Source organism: Orbicella faveolata, unplaced genomic scaffold (assembly GCF_042242905.1).
Source record: "Orbicella faveolata isolate gen_17 unplaced genomic scaffold, um_ofav_v1 contig_13, whole genome shotgun sequence".
Lineage (NCBI taxonomy): Eukaryota > Metazoa > Cnidaria > Anthozoa > Scleractinia > Merulinidae > Orbicella > Orbicella faveolata.
Window position 1 is genome coordinate 19,599,739 of NW_028301540.1, and position 18,333 is coordinate 19,618,071.

Here is an 18,333-nt window from a genome sequence, read left to right on the forward strand (position 1 = left end):
AGAGTGTTTCTGTCAAGGAACTATCGGCTGATAGTTGCCCAACTGAAATTTGATGCTCTTAAAACCATGCTAGTTTTAAGAACATCAAATTTCCAAGGGGCAACTATCAGACCAATAGTTTTAAGACTTTAACACTCTATTGCCTTTACTGTTCACCATTAAATTTTCTTCCGCATGCCAGTTCAAAAATCATTTTGAATTGTTTTCAACTTTTTTAGATGAAACCCGTGAAAGCCAGATGTAAAATTTGAAAAAGAAAACAGACAAAAACCCACTTTATGCAATTTCAATTGTTTCTTTTCTATAACCCTGCTTGTTTATGGAAAAATTTTCATGAGTGAGTACTATCCATCGAGGTATTTTCCTCGGGTGGGCACTATGGGCTGATTGTGTCTCAAGCGGTTGAACACTATCGTGTCACATGATCAATTTAAACCACTAAGAATCGGAGAACACTTAGTTAATTTGGCCTAAGGCCTCATCAAATTGCTATAACCTTGTAGAAATCTCGAGCTCATAATCTATTTGTTGTAACAAGTAATAGTTGAAACTACAGTTGACCCTGCTGTACCATTATGGTTTACTTTATTTTCTTGTGGATCATTCTCTTGTTATTGACTTCTTTGTTTTAATAGTCTTAATAGTGTTTTTGGCTTTCTCAACTATGGCTATTTTAGTGATTCCTCATAACTTGTAAATCAGCAGCTGGACAATCACAGCAAGCCAGATTGATAATCTGTTGCTTTGTTACTCTGAACTCCCATTTAGCAGACACTAGTTGAATCTGTGAGATGAGTAATATGAAACCATCAACATTTAATGAATGTAGTTTTTTATTGGAAACTAGTCAATAATGCAATAATGCAAGAGCTGTCAGTATTAAAAATACATGTGTTTGCACTTGTTTTTGTCACTTAGGTGAGAAAATTTAAAACATGAGTTGTAAGCTAAGCGTACCACTCACGTTTTAAATTTTCTTGCCTAGGTGACAAAAATCTCCTTGTTCACTTCAAAAAGAACACTCTTTGATACTTTGATCAAACAGTTCACTTCCTTGATCTTCTTATCTAAAATAATGAGATACAGTAATTTACCTAGGGAGCAATTATATAAGGCACTAGTACTAAAATATGTGAAAAGATTAAACGTAGGCCACTAAATGACGCATGTGATTAGTTCAAATGATAAGTCTTTCCACTTTGATTTGTTGAAGTTTCTTTAAGCGCCTTTCAACTCAATTCTTTTATGCGTGAAATAAACGGTATAAATTAGTAACCGACAATATTAAGCCACCTACAATGTAAGCTAACTAAAAAGGTATGACTTGGTTCAAAGGATATCCTTTACTTGGTTGCAATCAATATCTTTGCTCCGTTTTCAACTAAAGATGGGCTGCCAAAGCTTGGTTGTGAACTTAGGCTTTCAGCTGATAGAATTGATTTGTATCTGGCAAATCGTAGCTTTGGATCCTGAAATGTTCCCTAAAACTGTTTCATTTTTTCACAGCTTTTGTTTTACTGGTATTCTCATTTTTCAAGAAAACACGGGCAATTATGCTGCAAATTACATCCAACTCTGTTCTGCTTTTGAATCTGGAACTAAAACAACAATCACATCAGAAAAACTTTACATCAAGACAGAAACTGTTTGAGAACTTTATAGTTGAAAATGAGGTCAAAGGAGTAAGGAGATTCAGATGAGTACTGTCACCTTTTGGTCACCTATGTAATTAATAGTGATGTGTCACAGCTAAATCACATGAATTAATTGATTCATTTGTGTTTTTATGTACTAGGAAGGTCTTAAATCACAGAAAATCACGAAACAGAAACTTTTGGCAGACAACAGCAAAGAAGAAAAGGAGATTAAGAAGCTGGAGAAGCTTTTAAAACTGGGTCGTAAAGGAAAAGTTCTTAACAGCAGATTCAAGATGGAGGGTCTTGATTGTATCTTTGCAATGTGTTTTCATTGATGTTTTGCCTAAAGTTAGGGAGAATAGTTTCTTGTTTGTTATTTTTTAGGAATTCATGATGGAGTTGATTATGTGAAGTATATATGAAATAATTCATATTTGAACTGCGGTAGTGGATGAAAGTGAAGAATGATCATCGCGGTAAATTTTCCAATTTATGCAGTTGGAAAGAAGAAGCCAGAAAAAAAAATCAGGGCTCCAATGGGATTCGAACCCGTGACCTCCGCGATACCGGTGCGATGCTCTACCAACTGAGCTATGAAGCCACACATTGGGAGCGAGGTCAGTGAGTTCATATCTTCCAGTGAGGAGTGAAATGATGTGAAGTATATATGAAATAATTAATATTTGGAGTTGATTATGTTGTTGACATATGCTATAAATATAAATTACTTTGCTTTAAGAATTTGGCAAAACAGATAATTCTTTATTTCATGGCAAATGGTACCTCTGTTTAATATGTAAAACGTATCATACTTTCTGTTTTGATTTTTTTTTTCACTTGTGAAATTCGTGAATTAACGTGTCGCAAAAGATTTGTGTAGTAAGGTATTTTTTTCTTTATCAAAAGGTTTCCTAAAACAGATTGCCACACAGTTTGGAATTCCATTTCAGGAAACTTTAATCGGCTCTAGATTTAAGCCAACTTAAAGCTTTAAGCTCAAAGCTTAAAGCTGTTGTTAGCTCTTTATTTCATAGATCAAAATGATGATAACAGTGGAATTGAAAACCATTCCGTGCGAATCAGTTCTGGGTGATTCATCACTTGCAATTAGCGTGATGCTCGTACTATACCTCATGCTATAAAATAAAAGTAATGTAATAGTAAACACAAAACAAGCAGTACACTTCTGGTATCATTACAAATTTAATTTTTAATTTGCTTATTGTGATCTTTAAATTTGCTGGTCACTTCAACATTTTCACCTGTCATTTGTCATCAAAAGTGTGAAGCATGGGCTCGGACATTATCAAAATATAATGCTTAAAACAGCTTGTCACAAATGCTTGAGTCTCCAAGGCCCATAAAAAAGGAACAAATAGAGTGTCTTGAATTTGTACTGAGTGTGGTTGAAAGTTGTCTTTCCAAAATCAATAGCACATACGGCTCTCATTTTAATGATTATTGTGCCTGTCTTTGTCTTTTTTCCAGAACCGCCTTTCAGCAGAATCTTGCATTAGGCATGCAAAGAATCCTTACACAGAATCTTACATTAGGAATGCAAAGAATCCTTACACAGAAATCTAACTTAAGGAATGTGAAGAATCCTTGCCAGGAATGCATCAAAGCCCCTCCATATCCCTGTGTCCATGTGACTCTGGTCATGTAGACATGAGGCAGAAATGATGTTTGCCTTCTGACAAATTCTTGTTTTCAAACCACACTCCAAATCTAAGATACTTCTGCAAGTTGGTGTCCTAAAACATGTACATGTGATTTTAAATGTTTGTTTTACCTTAATATAGTCAATGTCAGACTTGTTAGAGGTTTGCGAACCTCAGATGATAGAAAACAGTAAAAGTGACCATGGTGATGACAGCATGTCAGAGATTGAATCAAGACCAGAACCTAAGAAGAAGGTAAATATCTCCACACCCTCTGCAAACAGACCCCCTCCCCTTCAGGTCAATAGTGTGCTAAACCACAGTGAAAATTTCACCCTGGATCGCAGAGTTTTCCTCTACAGCATCTAGATAAACATACACAGCAAATGCAAGGAGTGGCCTACAACATGTTCCTCATATTCTAGACAATTTTGTTATTGCTGAACCATTCTGTTTAAAACATTTGACCAGCTTCAGTACCTTACTCTTCATGTTGGCTGGTTGCCCTGTGGTTGTGTTTAAGACCTTGGGCACCTCCCAAGTGTTAAGCCAGTGGTTTGTACTAGTGCAAAACATACAGAGACAGACAGACAGACAGACAGACAACACAGACAAACTTCAGTGTACCCAAGAATTTCTCAATTCCTTCTCTAAATGCTGCCATCCCATTAGGTTGGCTGTAGTTCACCCTTTTAGGGACACAGCTCAGTACACAGGTCTCCCCTTGGAATCCTCAAGGGGCATAGTTTCTGCATTGGTGCTGCATAGGAGCAACTGCAGGCCTGCGAGATTTCTAAATTAAGGTTTTCGGAAGATGGTCTTCTGACCTTTACCAGCTTTATATTAAAACACCTCAAAAACGTGTTTGACTGTCTACTGTACCTTGTATGGGCTGATTTACTTGGAGGTTAAGTATCACAGTGACTTACCCAAGCTTTGTTTTACGTGCTCAGTTTAGTTGCGCTGTTTTATGCTCATTATATGCCTGTATCCAGTATGTGCCAGCTGTGTCAGTTCATAGTGCTGGGGGAGAGAAACAGGGTTAAGCAAGCCATAGTTTTTCACAACATGTAGTTTTTGTCCTGCCGATATAACTTGTCAGATCCAGCATAGGCATTGGTGCTGGGAAGGTAAGTAAGGCTTTGTAGTCATGTAGTGGAAGTTGTCTGTCAAACTGATTGCAGAGTGGTGTTACCCCTTATGCCAAACATTGTGTTTTGTTTATTGTCTTTGTCTCCTGGTAAATCATAAGCAGCAACTGCAACATTAATCCTTAATTTAGAACAACTTTTTGTACATGTATGCTCACATTATCAGTTTCTGATCTTAGTTGAGGTTCATGACAAGTAGTCTCACTCAATTTCTGTTATTTTTATCAAGGCTGTGCGAAGCAAAACGGAGGAGCACGATATGGAGTTTGATGGAAATGATGAACAAAGCATAAGTGAAAATGAACAGGAAGAACATGATGTTAGTTATAATGATAACAATGATGTTGATGATGATGATATTTCCAGTAACAATGACAATGATAAAAAAGAGGGATATTTGAATAGTGAGGATGAAACTACCACTAGTATTGGATTTCGTGAGGAGAGCAGTAACAAGTATGAGCATGATAATAAGGATAAAGGTGATCACAAGCAAGTGGAAGGGAACATTCATGCTGGAAATATGGAAAAATATATTCCACCTCATTTGAGAAACCAAACATCATCTGAAAGTCACCCTGAACACATAAACAGAGTAACATGTCAGATAAAAGGTCTCCTAAACAGGTAAATATTCAATCTTTAAAATGTAAAAGTAGAGTTGTTTTGTTATTGTCTGATGGCTCTGTCAATTTCAAGCCCCCCTATCCCCCTAGCATTTGTTGCAACTAGGGGCTGTTTTATGAATCTCATATTGCCATAGTAGTTTTCATAGAGCACTACACCTCTACACTTTAATCACCAATCACTTTGTACTTCTTCTCTGCGTGTACATGTGAAACGGTGGCATGTTACCATGGTTACCATTAATGATCATTTCTACATAATGAACTCTACGGCTCTATGGGTCACACATCTCTAGATAATGAACTGTACAGCTCTACGATCAAACGTTTCTAGACAATAAACTCTACAGCTCTATGGCTCTATGGTTCTACAATCACGTATTTCTAGATAAGAAACTCTATTGCTCTATTGCTCTATGGCTCTATGGCTCTACAGTTACTAAGTACTTGACCATTTGCGGAAAAATCTGTACAAAACTAATTAAAAGTGTTATTTCCCTGTTTCCAGTTATGAATGCAGTAGACAGTTTTGATTAGAAATAAGGTTGCACTATTGTTTTAACTTACCGAGGAAAGTTTTGAACTGAAACAAGGGTTGTACTAACGCTCTAACTTACTGAGGAAAGTTTTGAATAACAACAAGGGTCGTACTAACGTGCTAAGGAAAAATCTGAATTCAAACAAGGATCATACTTACGGTCATAAGTTACCGTGGAAAGTTTTGAATATCAACAAGTGTTGTATTATAACATACTAACAAAAAATTTGGATGGAAACAAGGGTCGTACTAACGTATTAAGGAAAGTTTTAAATTGAAATAAGGGTTGTACTGTCGTACCAGCCTACTGCCGTACTGTCGTGCCAACTTACTTTTTTGAATAGGAGCAAGGGTCTTGAGGGTTGGTACAAAACACGGGCTCCTCAATCTGGACCCCCTTTTCGACCCCCTTCTGGCCCCCCCCTATTTCTTCTTCCAGAAAATACGACTTAGAACATAACACGATGAAGTCTTTTTAATCAGTGAACAAAATGTGAAGAAATTAATGAATTCATGCAGCATTGTGTCTAGAATAATATAATGGTTGCAGCCATAGTTAAATGGGTTTATTTTTTAGAAACCTGGTTAAAATTCCCAAATAACTTAACTGGGTCAAAGGTTGGTTATGAGGAAACAAAGGGGTTATATTTTATAAGCGGCCACCTTGAAATAGGTTATGAAGTGGGTGAACTCAATTGACATCATGACATGGATAAACCAACAAAATGACAGACTTCGAGAACTACAGTCTTTTAGTTTCTTGATTCTTTTTCTTTGGTTTCGTGTCCTTCAGTTTCTTTACATTCACGGTTAAGGTGGTCTCTATTCCTCATGCGCAGTATACACAAATTTCCAAGGCAGTTTTTTCAAACGTGATGTTGATTTTGTGTAGGCGTCAGAGTTTTCTCCATCACCATTGAATGAATTGTCCTCAAATTTGACTCTATCTGAAAAATCAGCGATGGTTTTAGAAAATCACCAGAAATCCTACCATGCATGACTTTCGTACCCAGGCTTTTAGAGAGAGCACCTCTGAATGAGCGTCGAGTCCTTTCATTAAGAACTTTGCGTATTCTTTCATTTATGACAAAAAGAAATACTCACTTCTGAGCATCTTTATCGATAGAAAAGCATGGATTATGGCATCTAGGAACTGGGACATGCTCTCGGTCCACAGCTATTAATTCATTCATTCATCTGCATTTCTTGCCATTTTAACGAACTGCCCCTTCCCTTAAACATATATCTTGTGTTCTTTGTGGAGGTAAATTAAAATTTCTCCTTCTAAGTTGAATGAGGTCTTCCTGTTCAGGCCATGGTTCAGGTGTGGGGGTTCCTTGCAAACTTGACTGATATGGTATAGCCAACATATATTAGAAAAAAAATAGAAATCTGCTACAGTAATACAACTGTTTCAAACTGTTGTTACCACTCGCCTAGTTCAGTAGAAGATTATGCACTTGTTTCAGCCATTGTGAACAACATTTCACACAGACCATGATGACTGACACATTTCACAAAAAGCCAATGCACGGAACTGATAAGAAACCACTAACCTGTGTTAACCCCCCTGGGGGACCCCATATAAAAAGAACAGGGGTGCTAGTCATACCTTTAAGGGGTTAAAAAGCCGTTTTAGTACCTCTTAGAGGTTTCAGCCTCATAAGGGCCACAGCAGGAACTTTTGCGGTACCTTTTAGGGTATTAAACTGAAAAAATTATGACAAGAGATAGTATATAGTTTTAGAATTAGTACCTCTTAGGGGTGAAAAACATTTCAAGCCATGCCAACAAAAAAGGATCTTGGTACCTCTTGGGGGTTCTTTTCAAAAATTCCAACGAGCACCGCTGTCCTTTTTAAATGGGAGACCTCCTCCAGGGGTTAAACCACGCAGAAAGGTAGTTTAAAATTAACCTAACTCAGGTAAAAAATCTGCTGTTCTTCAATTAATTTCTATGGTAACCATTAACCCGCTTTAAGTTCAATGATTGCTCACTGATTAAATAGACTTCATCGTTTTATGTTCTAAGTTTAATTATTTTCCTGATTTAAAAATCAGGAGCCCGTATTTTCTGGAAGAAAAAGTAGGGGGTCCAGATGGGATGGTTTGGGGACTGAGTCTGCTAAAGGACTAGGCACTAAGGCAATAAGGTGTAAACTGTAATGTTTGTTTAATTAATTAATATCAATTAATTAATAAGTCTTGAGACAAGGAAGTGGCTGGGGTGGAGAAGGTGGCTGTGTGCACTAGTTAAAAATGTGTCATACCCACCTTACATCAAGGATACAAACTATATGTTTGTGGTATTATTCTCTTTGGAACAAAAAACAATTTACTCTAAATGCATGCACAGATATTTAGTCAGCTTTCTTGTCGACAATATATTAGGTGAAGGTACATTTTTTGGGGATCACATACAAATGCTGAGTGCTTTTCTTTGTGGTAGAACCCAACATGTAAGATGTATGCGATCCAGCATCGTTAACATGATACATTCCATTTTCATCCCCAGAGCCACATTTTTTTTTATTTGGAGATATTAGCATGTCTTTGCTATCAGGAAATTCGAAGTAAAGTAAAGTTTTTGATTTATTGATTGATTGATTTGTTGTGTCACACCCAAACAAATCTTGTTAACCTAGTGAGTACGGTACCTTACTCCCAGCTCTGTTAGGCAAATATCATCTGCTGTTATCAAACTACACTAGTGTGTTTGCCAGGGTTCAAATTAAGAATGGAAATGTTTTGCTTTTCCTTTTCCTTAAAATAAACCAGGAAAGTGCTCTAAAAATGCTGCAGACTCTGTGGCACCTAACAGTGAATAGTGACTCTAATAGTCTCCTAATAGTGACTCTGAATAGTGCTGACCTTCTTGTTGAAACACTAGTGCTTTGTTTTCACAAAGGTAAGAACTGAATAAGAATGTGGTATTCCTTGACTATTTGATAATTAAATTAGTTATTGTTTATCGGTAAAAAGAGCATTTGCGTTTTGAATAAAAGAAAATTGTTCCTCTTCCATTTCCTCATCAGATATTTAACTTTATCTTCAACGCTGAAAAAAAACCCAAGCACATCTGTGTTTTCAAGAAAAGAAGGGTTTCATGTTACATACCTTTGCGAGGAAAACAAAAGTATTAAGTTACAAACATTGCATGAAAAGTAAAATTGTCACGTTTTCTACTTCAGGATATTATTAAATTTGAAATGAAGGAAAGTCCCAGGGGGGTACTCCCAGAGAAAGTAGGTGGGGGTGTGCAACCCGCTTTCCAAAACCCTTACCCTATGTATGACCAAAATCTGCAATTTTCCCTACCCTATTTATGACCTGACAAAAAAAATTGGATTCCCTTTTTATGACCATCGCGGCTGGCACAGTTGCCCTGAACATAGTTTATGGAGGGCTTTTTTCTTGATGGTCTTATCAATAAAGATGGAAAAGTAGCTTTTTCTAAAAAACATAGCTACCCAATTCAAGACTAGAGTGCAAAAACCATACCCTATTTATGACCAAAGTGACCAAAATCTATTCCCAATTTATGACCAAAACAGCTGAAAAACCATACCCTTTGGGGCCGCACAAGGGGCAAAAATTAAGGTAAAACACCAGAGGAAAATTTGAAAGCTGTCTTGAAAAACAGCAGTTGTAAGTTATTTTTGGACAAAGAATGAAAATACACTCATGAAACATAGACACTGCTAGGATTCTGTTTTATCAAGGTTTCTGGCTGTTCATATTCTGCAAGGGGAAAAGCCCTAGGTACCAAGGTAAATACTAACCGGGAATGAACCGGGCAGGGGTGAGGACCTGTGTGACTACCGTGTCAGAGCCATCAATAATTGCACTCTGCACTATCTGAGATTGTCTCGCTAGTTTAATGTTGTAATCACTTAGGATATCGCCTATGTGGAGATGGAGAGATACTTCCCAGCTAAATCCAAAGAAGAACAATAGAACATTTGTTGCCATCCATCCATATTTTATTTTGCAATATTAGCTTACCTATGATGGTGTACAAAGCATCAAGATTTCCCCTCTCCAGAAATAATGCCAGTCCATGGCTTGTGTCCAAATGTAGTTTGATCGCGAGCTGTATGAACATTACTCCAGCTCCACTGAGTATGTTAAAAGGCACCGCAGTCAAACCTCTAAACAGATTTTAATGGACAATACTTATCAAGAAATGGTAATTGTTGCTGATGTTCCTCAGTGGAGAAGGTGTTCACTCTACATGTGGGAGGCTGAAGGTTCAATTTTCGTGGGATGCATGAATTTTTGTCTTTTTATCTTCATTTATTACTTTTTTTTTTATCAATGCATGCATGTATATCCCCCCCCCCCAAAAAAAAAAAAAAACCAAAAGGTAGTGCTTGCCCGTTCCAATACTTGTGTTTTAAAAAAATCATCTGGAGCTTTTAATCGTTCGAGAATTTGTTTAGTACTTTGATCAATTTCAAACTCAAAATACACTATTTAGCCCCTTGAACATTTGTATTGAGTTGGTTTATCGCTGGGAGCTTTAAGTAAAAAGAAAACTTACACTGTCAACCGTCTTATTGATCCATGAATAAGAAACTTTGCCACTGAAACAAATCACTTGATAAATAAATTTTACTGGGCGGCGCACTTGACTGCAAACTCTTGATATACTAGTCAGCGGATTTAGAAAAAGTTAACAGGAATCGAAGGAAGGAAGGATGGAAGGAAGGAGGGGGTGCGATGTCTCATCCATACCTATATCTGGGATTAATGACTACATCATTATCTGAGTTAAAAAGTGGCACTTATGGTGTTTTTCGCTGTCTTTTTTGGTTGAAAATATAGATAAATTTTGTGTTTCGAACAAACTTAACCTAGTTGGTATCAAAGCTTGCTTACTTGCCTGGACATGTTCTGCATATGTTAGGAAGTTTCCCGCTCATTTTATTCATGAGCCACACCTCAATCCTGACATCATCAATGTTAGTGTAATCTACCACACAAAATAATGTATTGTGTTAATGAAGTTTAATTGTTTGTCGTAATATATAATGAGATGCTACAGCAGAACATGTTGATGAGATACCACAGCAATTTAACAATAAACCACAGCATTTTATTCATGAGGTATTAAAGACAATAACCTATGACATGATCCACGTTAATTAGATACCACAGCAATCTCGTGAGAAACCAGAGCAAAAATCCAGAAACCATGGTGCCTCCTATATTACACGTACTTATGCACGTGCAAGAGAAGAAGTACAAAGTGATCGGTGATAAAAGCGTAGAGGTGTAGCTCTCTACGAAAACTTCTACGCCTATTCAAGCTTCATAAAACAGGCTGGGTGTAATTTGTTGGACATTTGTAATTGTTTGTGCAAAAAATGTTTCAAATGCTGAGTGGAGAGGCTAGAATACCATAAAATTCTGAAAATAAGCCCCGGGGCTTATATTTTTCAAAGGACATTTTTGAGGGGCTTATATTCGGAGGGGCTTATTATGGGAGGGAAATTTGCATTTCAAAATTGGCTGGGCTTATAATTGGAGGGACATTTGTTTCAAAAGTTTGAATGTGCAACTGGTAATATTAGTGTTTTGGCTAGAAGTTTGTAACAAATTAATCACACTGAAAATGCCAAGTTCAAACACAATGGCAATAAACCGAACTTCCTTGCAAATACTTTGTCTACAGACCGAAGGAATTCAAGGCGCAAGTGAAGAGCAAACTGCGTAAAAAGCAATAAACTTCAGTACTTGTTGACCACATTAATTTAGTGCATGGAATCATTCTTTCATGACTAAAAAAGGCTTCCTGATAATGGTGATTAGTTGTAGTTTGCTTTGGTTTGTATAATTGATGATAATTTCTAAATACAAGCCTTTGGGGGCTTATATTCGGAGGGGCTTACTATAGGAGGTATTTTTGCATTTCAGACTTGGGGGGCTTCTATATGGAGGGGCTTATTTTCGGAAGTTTATGGTACTTGTTCAAATCACCACAGTGGAGCTTCAGCAAATGCCGAGGCAGGGGGCGGGGAGTAGGAATCGAGGGGCTTGGAATTGACAGAGATGTAATAGACAAGAGCTTACCTTATCAAGATAATACATGGTGTTTTATCACTGGCGAAAATAATTTTTGGTCTGTTTTGAAATGGATTCTACTGGTATACCATGAAATACACCATGCACGACTTGACTTTTCAGCATGTGCGCAACCCTTTAGGCTTGTATACAAAGAATAATCAAGTCATATGCAGAATAATCAAGTTATGCCACAAGAAAATCATTGCATAACTACATCTCAGGTAGTTTAAGGCCAGGGTCAAAGGCTTTTACTGGTGAAAATAAAATATTAGTTATATTTCTGAAGGTATAAATGGCAATGGAACCAGATTTAGCACACAGTTAGGTTTTGATGTCCTGAACATTTTAAAGTAGAGTAGGTACTTCTGACAGGTCATGTGACATGTTACATGACGATTAGTGGAAAATAGCCATTATTTGAGGAATTGGTAGCAGTTTTTAGTAAAAACATCCTGCAAAACGTGTTTTAGATGCAGGTCAATTATTTCCATCCTCTCACGTTTGGAATGACCGTCCCTCTTTTCACAGAAAAATTTTATAGGGTGAAAGGTCCCTTTTTTCAACAAAATTTGAGTTTTGACCATTTATATCTTCTATAAACGAAATCAAAGGAGATCTCCCAAACGTAGCAAAGTAGGTAATTTAAATTTGCATCGCAGAAGCTTATTTATTGAACAATAGAATGAAAATTCGCCACCAATTTGCCGATTTACTGAATTTTAACAAAATGATCACGTGACATGTCAAAGTAATATGTTAAGGCAAGGCAGGACGACAAGTTTTATAATCAGGGAAAAGTTCAGCTTGGTAAAACAAATAGAACAAGAGATATAGCTGCCCAATCATAATTCTACTTTATATTCCTGACCCAGGCCTTAAACTGCTTGAGATGTACTTCATTCCTGTCCTGCAACTGTTGTTAAACTATAGAAAGTATTAGGTACTCAAGAAAATAATTTGGCTTGTCATTATGTTTTAAGAACACTTTAGGGGAGTTGTGTTGGTGGAGTGGTGAGAGTGAATGCCAGTCACCAGTGTGGGTCTGAGTTCAACTCTGACCTGGTACCATATGTGGGTTGAGTTTGTTGTTAGTTCTCGACTTTTTCTGAAGTTTTTTCTCCAGATATTTCAGTTTTCTTCTGAAAAACCAACATTTCCAAAAATTTCCAATTTGACCTGGATAGAGGACACCAATGAAAATCAGCAAGGGCTGATATGGCTTCCTCTCTAAATGTTGTAATTTATTTATTTATTATTAATTTTTGTCGTTGTAATGTGAACTGAGCTGAGTAAAAAAGAACCTGGTACATGCTGCCAGTGCAGGTTTTACCTGGAGAACTTGAATACCACGAGGATGGCAGGGAGAATTTTATGACATACGATCATTGGGATACCACAATTTGTAGAGAGATGATTTGGAAAGGGTCCAAAAAGTTGAGAAACTGATTAGAAATATGGTAATGACTGAAATTCGAGATTCTAGTAATTTTTTTTCAGAATATTCTGGGAACCACGGTTTTGAACTTTTTCTCAGTGATAATACTCAGAAACTATACTTAAGAATTATTTTTTAATTATCCTTTTTGTCTAGCTTATGCATATGTGCATATATGTTTGGTACAGTTGATGTGATGTCTTGCGGGACCTTATCAACTAAATAAATGTAGATGTAGATGTAGATGAAACTTGTTAATTCATAGTTCCTATTTTTATTTGTGGCAGGCTTAGTGAAAGAAATATGGCAGTCATCAGCAATGAAATAGAAAACATTTTCATCCACAATAGCAGAAATGGTACGTTAACCAGCATTTCTTTATTAAATGGTTAGGATGAGGATTTTGTACTAAAAAAGAGCGCACATGTATATCGCTTTTCGGGCAATACATGCCCTTTCTGCACAAAATCCTTCAATTTATTATTAATTATCTGTAGTTTACTGTCAATTTAAGATTGTCGTTGTCATAGAAATCTCCAACCATAAATTACACATGAAACATTTCCATTTTTACTGGAATACTTGCAGTTACAAAGTATGTTGTAGTAAAAATAATGTTAAATGTTCCATGTCACCAAACATCTGTCATCACTCAAAACCTCAGAGAACAAAAGAAACAAAGACAGGAGTGCTCCTTTAGGCCAAAACTTGACAATTTTTAGAACAAGATTTCTGACTGTTTTCATAAGAAAGTACTTAGCTATGATGCATACCAGCATAACCACAAAAACACATGGTTGTAAAGTGTATTAAGCTTCTGTTTCCTTGGCTTCCCAAGGTTCTTCAATGGTTCTACACCCTGTTCATGTATGTCTATAGTTTAGTGGTTTCAATTATGCAATAGCAGAATATTATTTGCAGCAAAACACATTTAGACACTACTATGCATGAGCAGACCATTATTATTTTGTAGGCAGTTATTTGCAGGTCATTATTTGTTGCTCAAAAAGTAGTATATTCAAATGGCTACAACTTGGTGCTGCTGGTTTCTTTTCCTGTGTATTGTTTGATCCGCCTAATGTAGCTTATTGATCATGTTGGGAAAGGTCAATAATCTTTGTCTGTATTCTCAGACAAAAATGTTTAGTGGCATTTAGACAAGTTTAAAAATCAGCTGTTACTTCAGGCACAATCTACAATGGGGTTTGAAGTTTCTTTGAAAAATACAAGCAAATTTTGAAATTTTAAAAAGGTTTTTAACCAAACCAATGTTTGGGTTGCTATAATTTACAGAGGAGCTGTCAAGATTTATTCAGGCCCAGAACATTTTAGCTAGTTCATTCAAGATCTGAACTCGAACATCACGCAACTAGGAAAAAACCCATCTAATTGAATGACATTCACATTGATCATGTGATAATCATGAGGTATCTCAATACACCTTTCCTCTCATAAGGAAAACAAAACAAAACCAAGTCACTTATTTTTTTGACATTTTTTTGAGTCCAATGTTCAATGTTATTGTCACTAAATGTTCAAACAAAATAACTAAATGTTCACTGTTCTTGTCTGCATCTCATTCAAGTCATGACATAATTCTTTGTCCAAGAAGGGGGTGACTCTGCAGGGGCTGGATATAACCAAAGATTTGTGTTCTGTGGGTGCTTCCACAGGCTCACTTAAGCAGTTTGTTTCCTGACTAGACCCACTGGGTATGAGCTGGGTTTCATGGTTCTGTGGTGCTGTCAGGTAAGGGCTGGTCTGATGGTCATTATTCCTGGGTGAGATAATTTGAAGCAATTACATCTGTAAATGGACTTACCCATTTGTACTTTATAACCATGAGGACCAGCTTCACCATGGTTGTACCACCAGTTCATTTGATTTTAGAGGTTCCTTACTCCTAGTCGCTTCATCCTACAGAAACTGGGATAAGCTCCAGCCTGGTGGGCCACTTGGCTGGTATGCAGACTTTACCTTACCTTACCTGGAATACTTGACCAGGTACTTTCTTACCTGGAGTACTTTTGTTGCCATACTAGGCAAGTAAAGGGTATCCCAAGTTCTGTGGATGTAACCTTCGATGCTTATGTGAGAGGCATGTGCAACAGCGGTGAGTTCCTCTGTAAGGTTACTGGATCTACTAATTGCAGCCATTTGAAAATGAGATCCCCCTGAACCATCAACCCATAACGAGAGTCAAGGACTTAGTATGGGTACAGACATCTGTCTGGCCAACCATTCTAGATGATGTAGTGTAGCTGCTGTAACACTGGGTCATCTGCAGAAGCATGTATAATTTGCTGTCAGCATGCTTTGCTTACAGGAAATAAGGTTCTTTGGTCAATGTCTGCCATTTCTCATTAGAAGTTGCAGGAACATATGTCGCATATTTGTTAGCTAATTCGCATATTTGCTAGCCAATTTGAGTTAAGGCTGAAGTGCTTTGTAATTTTTTCCCTTGGGGCAAGGTTTCTTACATGTTACAATGGTCAGCACTTGCGTTCCAATCTAGTGGACCTGAGTTCGATTCCAGAATCTGTCAGCTTTTTTTTCTTTTAAGCCACTGGTTTTTTCTTTTCTTATTTAACCCTTTTTTGGTGAAGAACATCCATGTGCTTATTTCAGGTTTGGAACCGATAAGAACACGGTTTTTGTTTGGCTTACACAAAGTGTATAGCCACATTATAGCATCATTGGATTTATTTATTTGTCCACGAGAGTTGAGCACCTGTCACATGGTCTAGTGTCGTATGGCGCACTTGTTTGAGTCAGCCATCTTGGTTGTAAGCGTGGTCTCGAGTGATTTTTTTCAGGTGATCATATCACGAGTTAGTTCTCTTCACACAAGCCAACACACCCAGACCTGGCTTGTGTGATAAGTGCATCTTGTGCAAAAGCTTTTATGCTATCAAAAGACAACATTTAACTGCTTGAATCTTTGGTACTGGTTGTACTACACTGAAAGGAGTCGTTGCACTCTCGCAAGCCAACAACTATTGGCTGGATCTACCAGTTTTGGTACGGATTGCACCACTGAGTGTCTGAAAGTGTTTGAAAGTGTCTGAAGCCACCTGAAAGTGCCATAAAGAGAAAGAAGCTGTATTGCAGTTGCATTCTCCTTGCACTGTTCAGAATTTACGGAGGCTTATTTCAAAATGACAAAAGTAAGTATGGGAATCTCGATTGAACAATACCAGTCGAGGATTGTTGTTAGATGTTAGCGAACTCTAAACTAATTGTTAAGATTTTGGAAACTTGTGTTATTTGAACTTGTTTGTTGTGTCAGAGATTGAACTCTAAACCAACTGTTAGTTAGTTCAGGAACACAGACCACTGAAGAACAATATTATCTCCTCAGAGCTTTATTATCTAGCTCTCTGCACGCACTGCAGGCCTATGATGAGGGAGCATCATAGGCCTGCAGTGCGTGCAGAGAGCTAGATAATAAAGCTCTGAGGAGATATGAAAGGCCGCGTGCAAGAACGTCCCCTAGATTTTTTGGCCATTTTGAAAGTGTTCAAAAATAGCTGAATTTTGGCATGTAGGCTTCGTTGTACCTCAGAAACATTGCTCTGGATTTTTTTTGGCTGGGGCGCTCTTCGTTCTCGAGAAATAACGTATGCAAAAAGCTCAGTTTTCCAAGCGGCATCTTTGGGAGATCTTTTGTTGAACAAAAAACAAAAGAAACCTTATTATTTTGTTGAACAGCAAACAGGCAGACTGTTTATAGTGTATTCCACTGAATCTTAGCTGTCTTAAAGTCAAAGGAAAATAGTATATAGAGCGGAAATCTGGGAACAGATTGTTTACATCGGTTATTGTGACGTAAACACAACACGTGAATCGATCGAGCGGCAAACGAAATACCATCGAACGAAAAAGAGATGTGCCGCATTAGAGCTCTGTCAACTAATATTTTAAGCATAGTGTTTAAGTACCTTGTGTGCCTGCCTGGTGGTTGAGAGGCATCATAAAGCCTCGATAAACCCGTAAGTCATCAGCACGTTTTAAAGAATCAAAATGTGTTCTGAAACTTCGAAGGTAGCTGATATACCGTAATCGTGTTATCGGCGTTCGAAGTCAGATCGAGCCAGGCAGCAAAGTCCAAGAGCAGTTCTTGCCCAAGAAAAATACCCTCTCGTGAGTTGTGGCCCATTTGCCAAGCGTTGCTAGTGTCAAAGTTTGGAAAGCGAGAACTGGTTTTTGAGTGATAAAATTTCTCTTGTATCAACCGCCATGTTTTCCCGCGCACGAGGTGTAAAGACCCTTCCCAGCATGCATTGCGATCACGTTCTGCTTGCGTTTCTCGAACTGGTAACTAGATTGTTTCGGCTTTTTTCATTTAAAGGTAATAATGGCCAACAAGTAGCGATCGATTGTAACATAGATCTGTGATCCAGGTTGCGTTGATTTTATTTCATATTGGCATGATTTGTAGTGTTTTGAACTTCTGGGATCAGCGGACATGCAGATGTATGGAGACCTGTACGTTGCGCAGACGGGTTAATTTGTTAATCTGTTAGGCAGTGCGTGACATAAAGCTACGATCGATGTATTTATCTCGTGATTTTTAGCCATTTAAGACGTTGCTGTATTTGGAAAAGTGCTTACTTGATGTTTATTTGTTCAGTGCAGATAATCATTGTCCAAGATGTTAACACTATTTTCCGGCCGCCATATTTTACCTATTTAAACCTGAAATCAACATTTTTGAGCTTATACGTTGCGTGAAATTAACATTTGCTGTTTTCTAAGTGAAATCAACATCCTTTCCGTCACGCGTTACGTGAAATCAAAATTTTTACCTGTTTAGACCTGAAATTAACAATTTTTAGCTTATAAGTTGCGTGAAATTAATATTTTGCTGTTTTCTAAGTGAAATCAACATCCTTGCCGTCACGCGTTAACGTGAAATCAGCATTTTTACCTATTTAGACCTGAGATCGACAATTTTTAGCTTACAAGTTGCGTGAAATTAACATTTTGCTGTTTTCTAAGTGAAATCAACATCCTTGCCGTCACGCGTTAACGTGAAATCAGCATTTTTACCTATTTAGACCTGAAATCAACATTTTTGAGCTTATACGCTGCGTGAAATTAACATTTTGCTGTTTGCTAAGTGAAATCAACATCCTTTCCGTCACGCGTTAACGTGAAATCAACATTTTTACCTGTTTAGACCTGAAATTAACCATTTTTAGCTTATAAGCTGTG

General features: G+C 37.4%; 1 protein-coding gene across 7 annotated transcripts in view; it reads left to right on the plus strand.

The window, feature by feature from the left end:
• The window catches only part of LOC110050843 (nucleolar MIF4G domain-containing protein 1-like), a 151,623-nt gene that overhangs the window by 57,688 nt on the left and 75,602 nt on the right, over nucleotides 1-18,333 (plus strand). For all 7 annotated transcript variants that reach the window (XR_016206061.1, XR_016206060.1, XR_016206062.1 and 4 more), the window contains exons 4-7: nucleotides 1,796-1,946; nucleotides 3,450-3,553; nucleotides 4,679-5,076; nucleotides 13,404-13,474. Coding sequence is in view for 4 of the 7 variants with exons in the window: in XM_020756815.2 (XP_020612474.2) it covers nucleotides 1,796-1,946; nucleotides 3,450-3,553; nucleotides 4,679-5,076; nucleotides 13,404-13,474 (724 nt within the window). In the remaining 3 variants the exon portion in view is untranslated. The remainder of the gene's footprint in view (nucleotides 1-1,795; nucleotides 1,947-3,449; nucleotides 3,554-4,678; nucleotides 5,077-13,403; nucleotides 13,475-18,333) is intronic.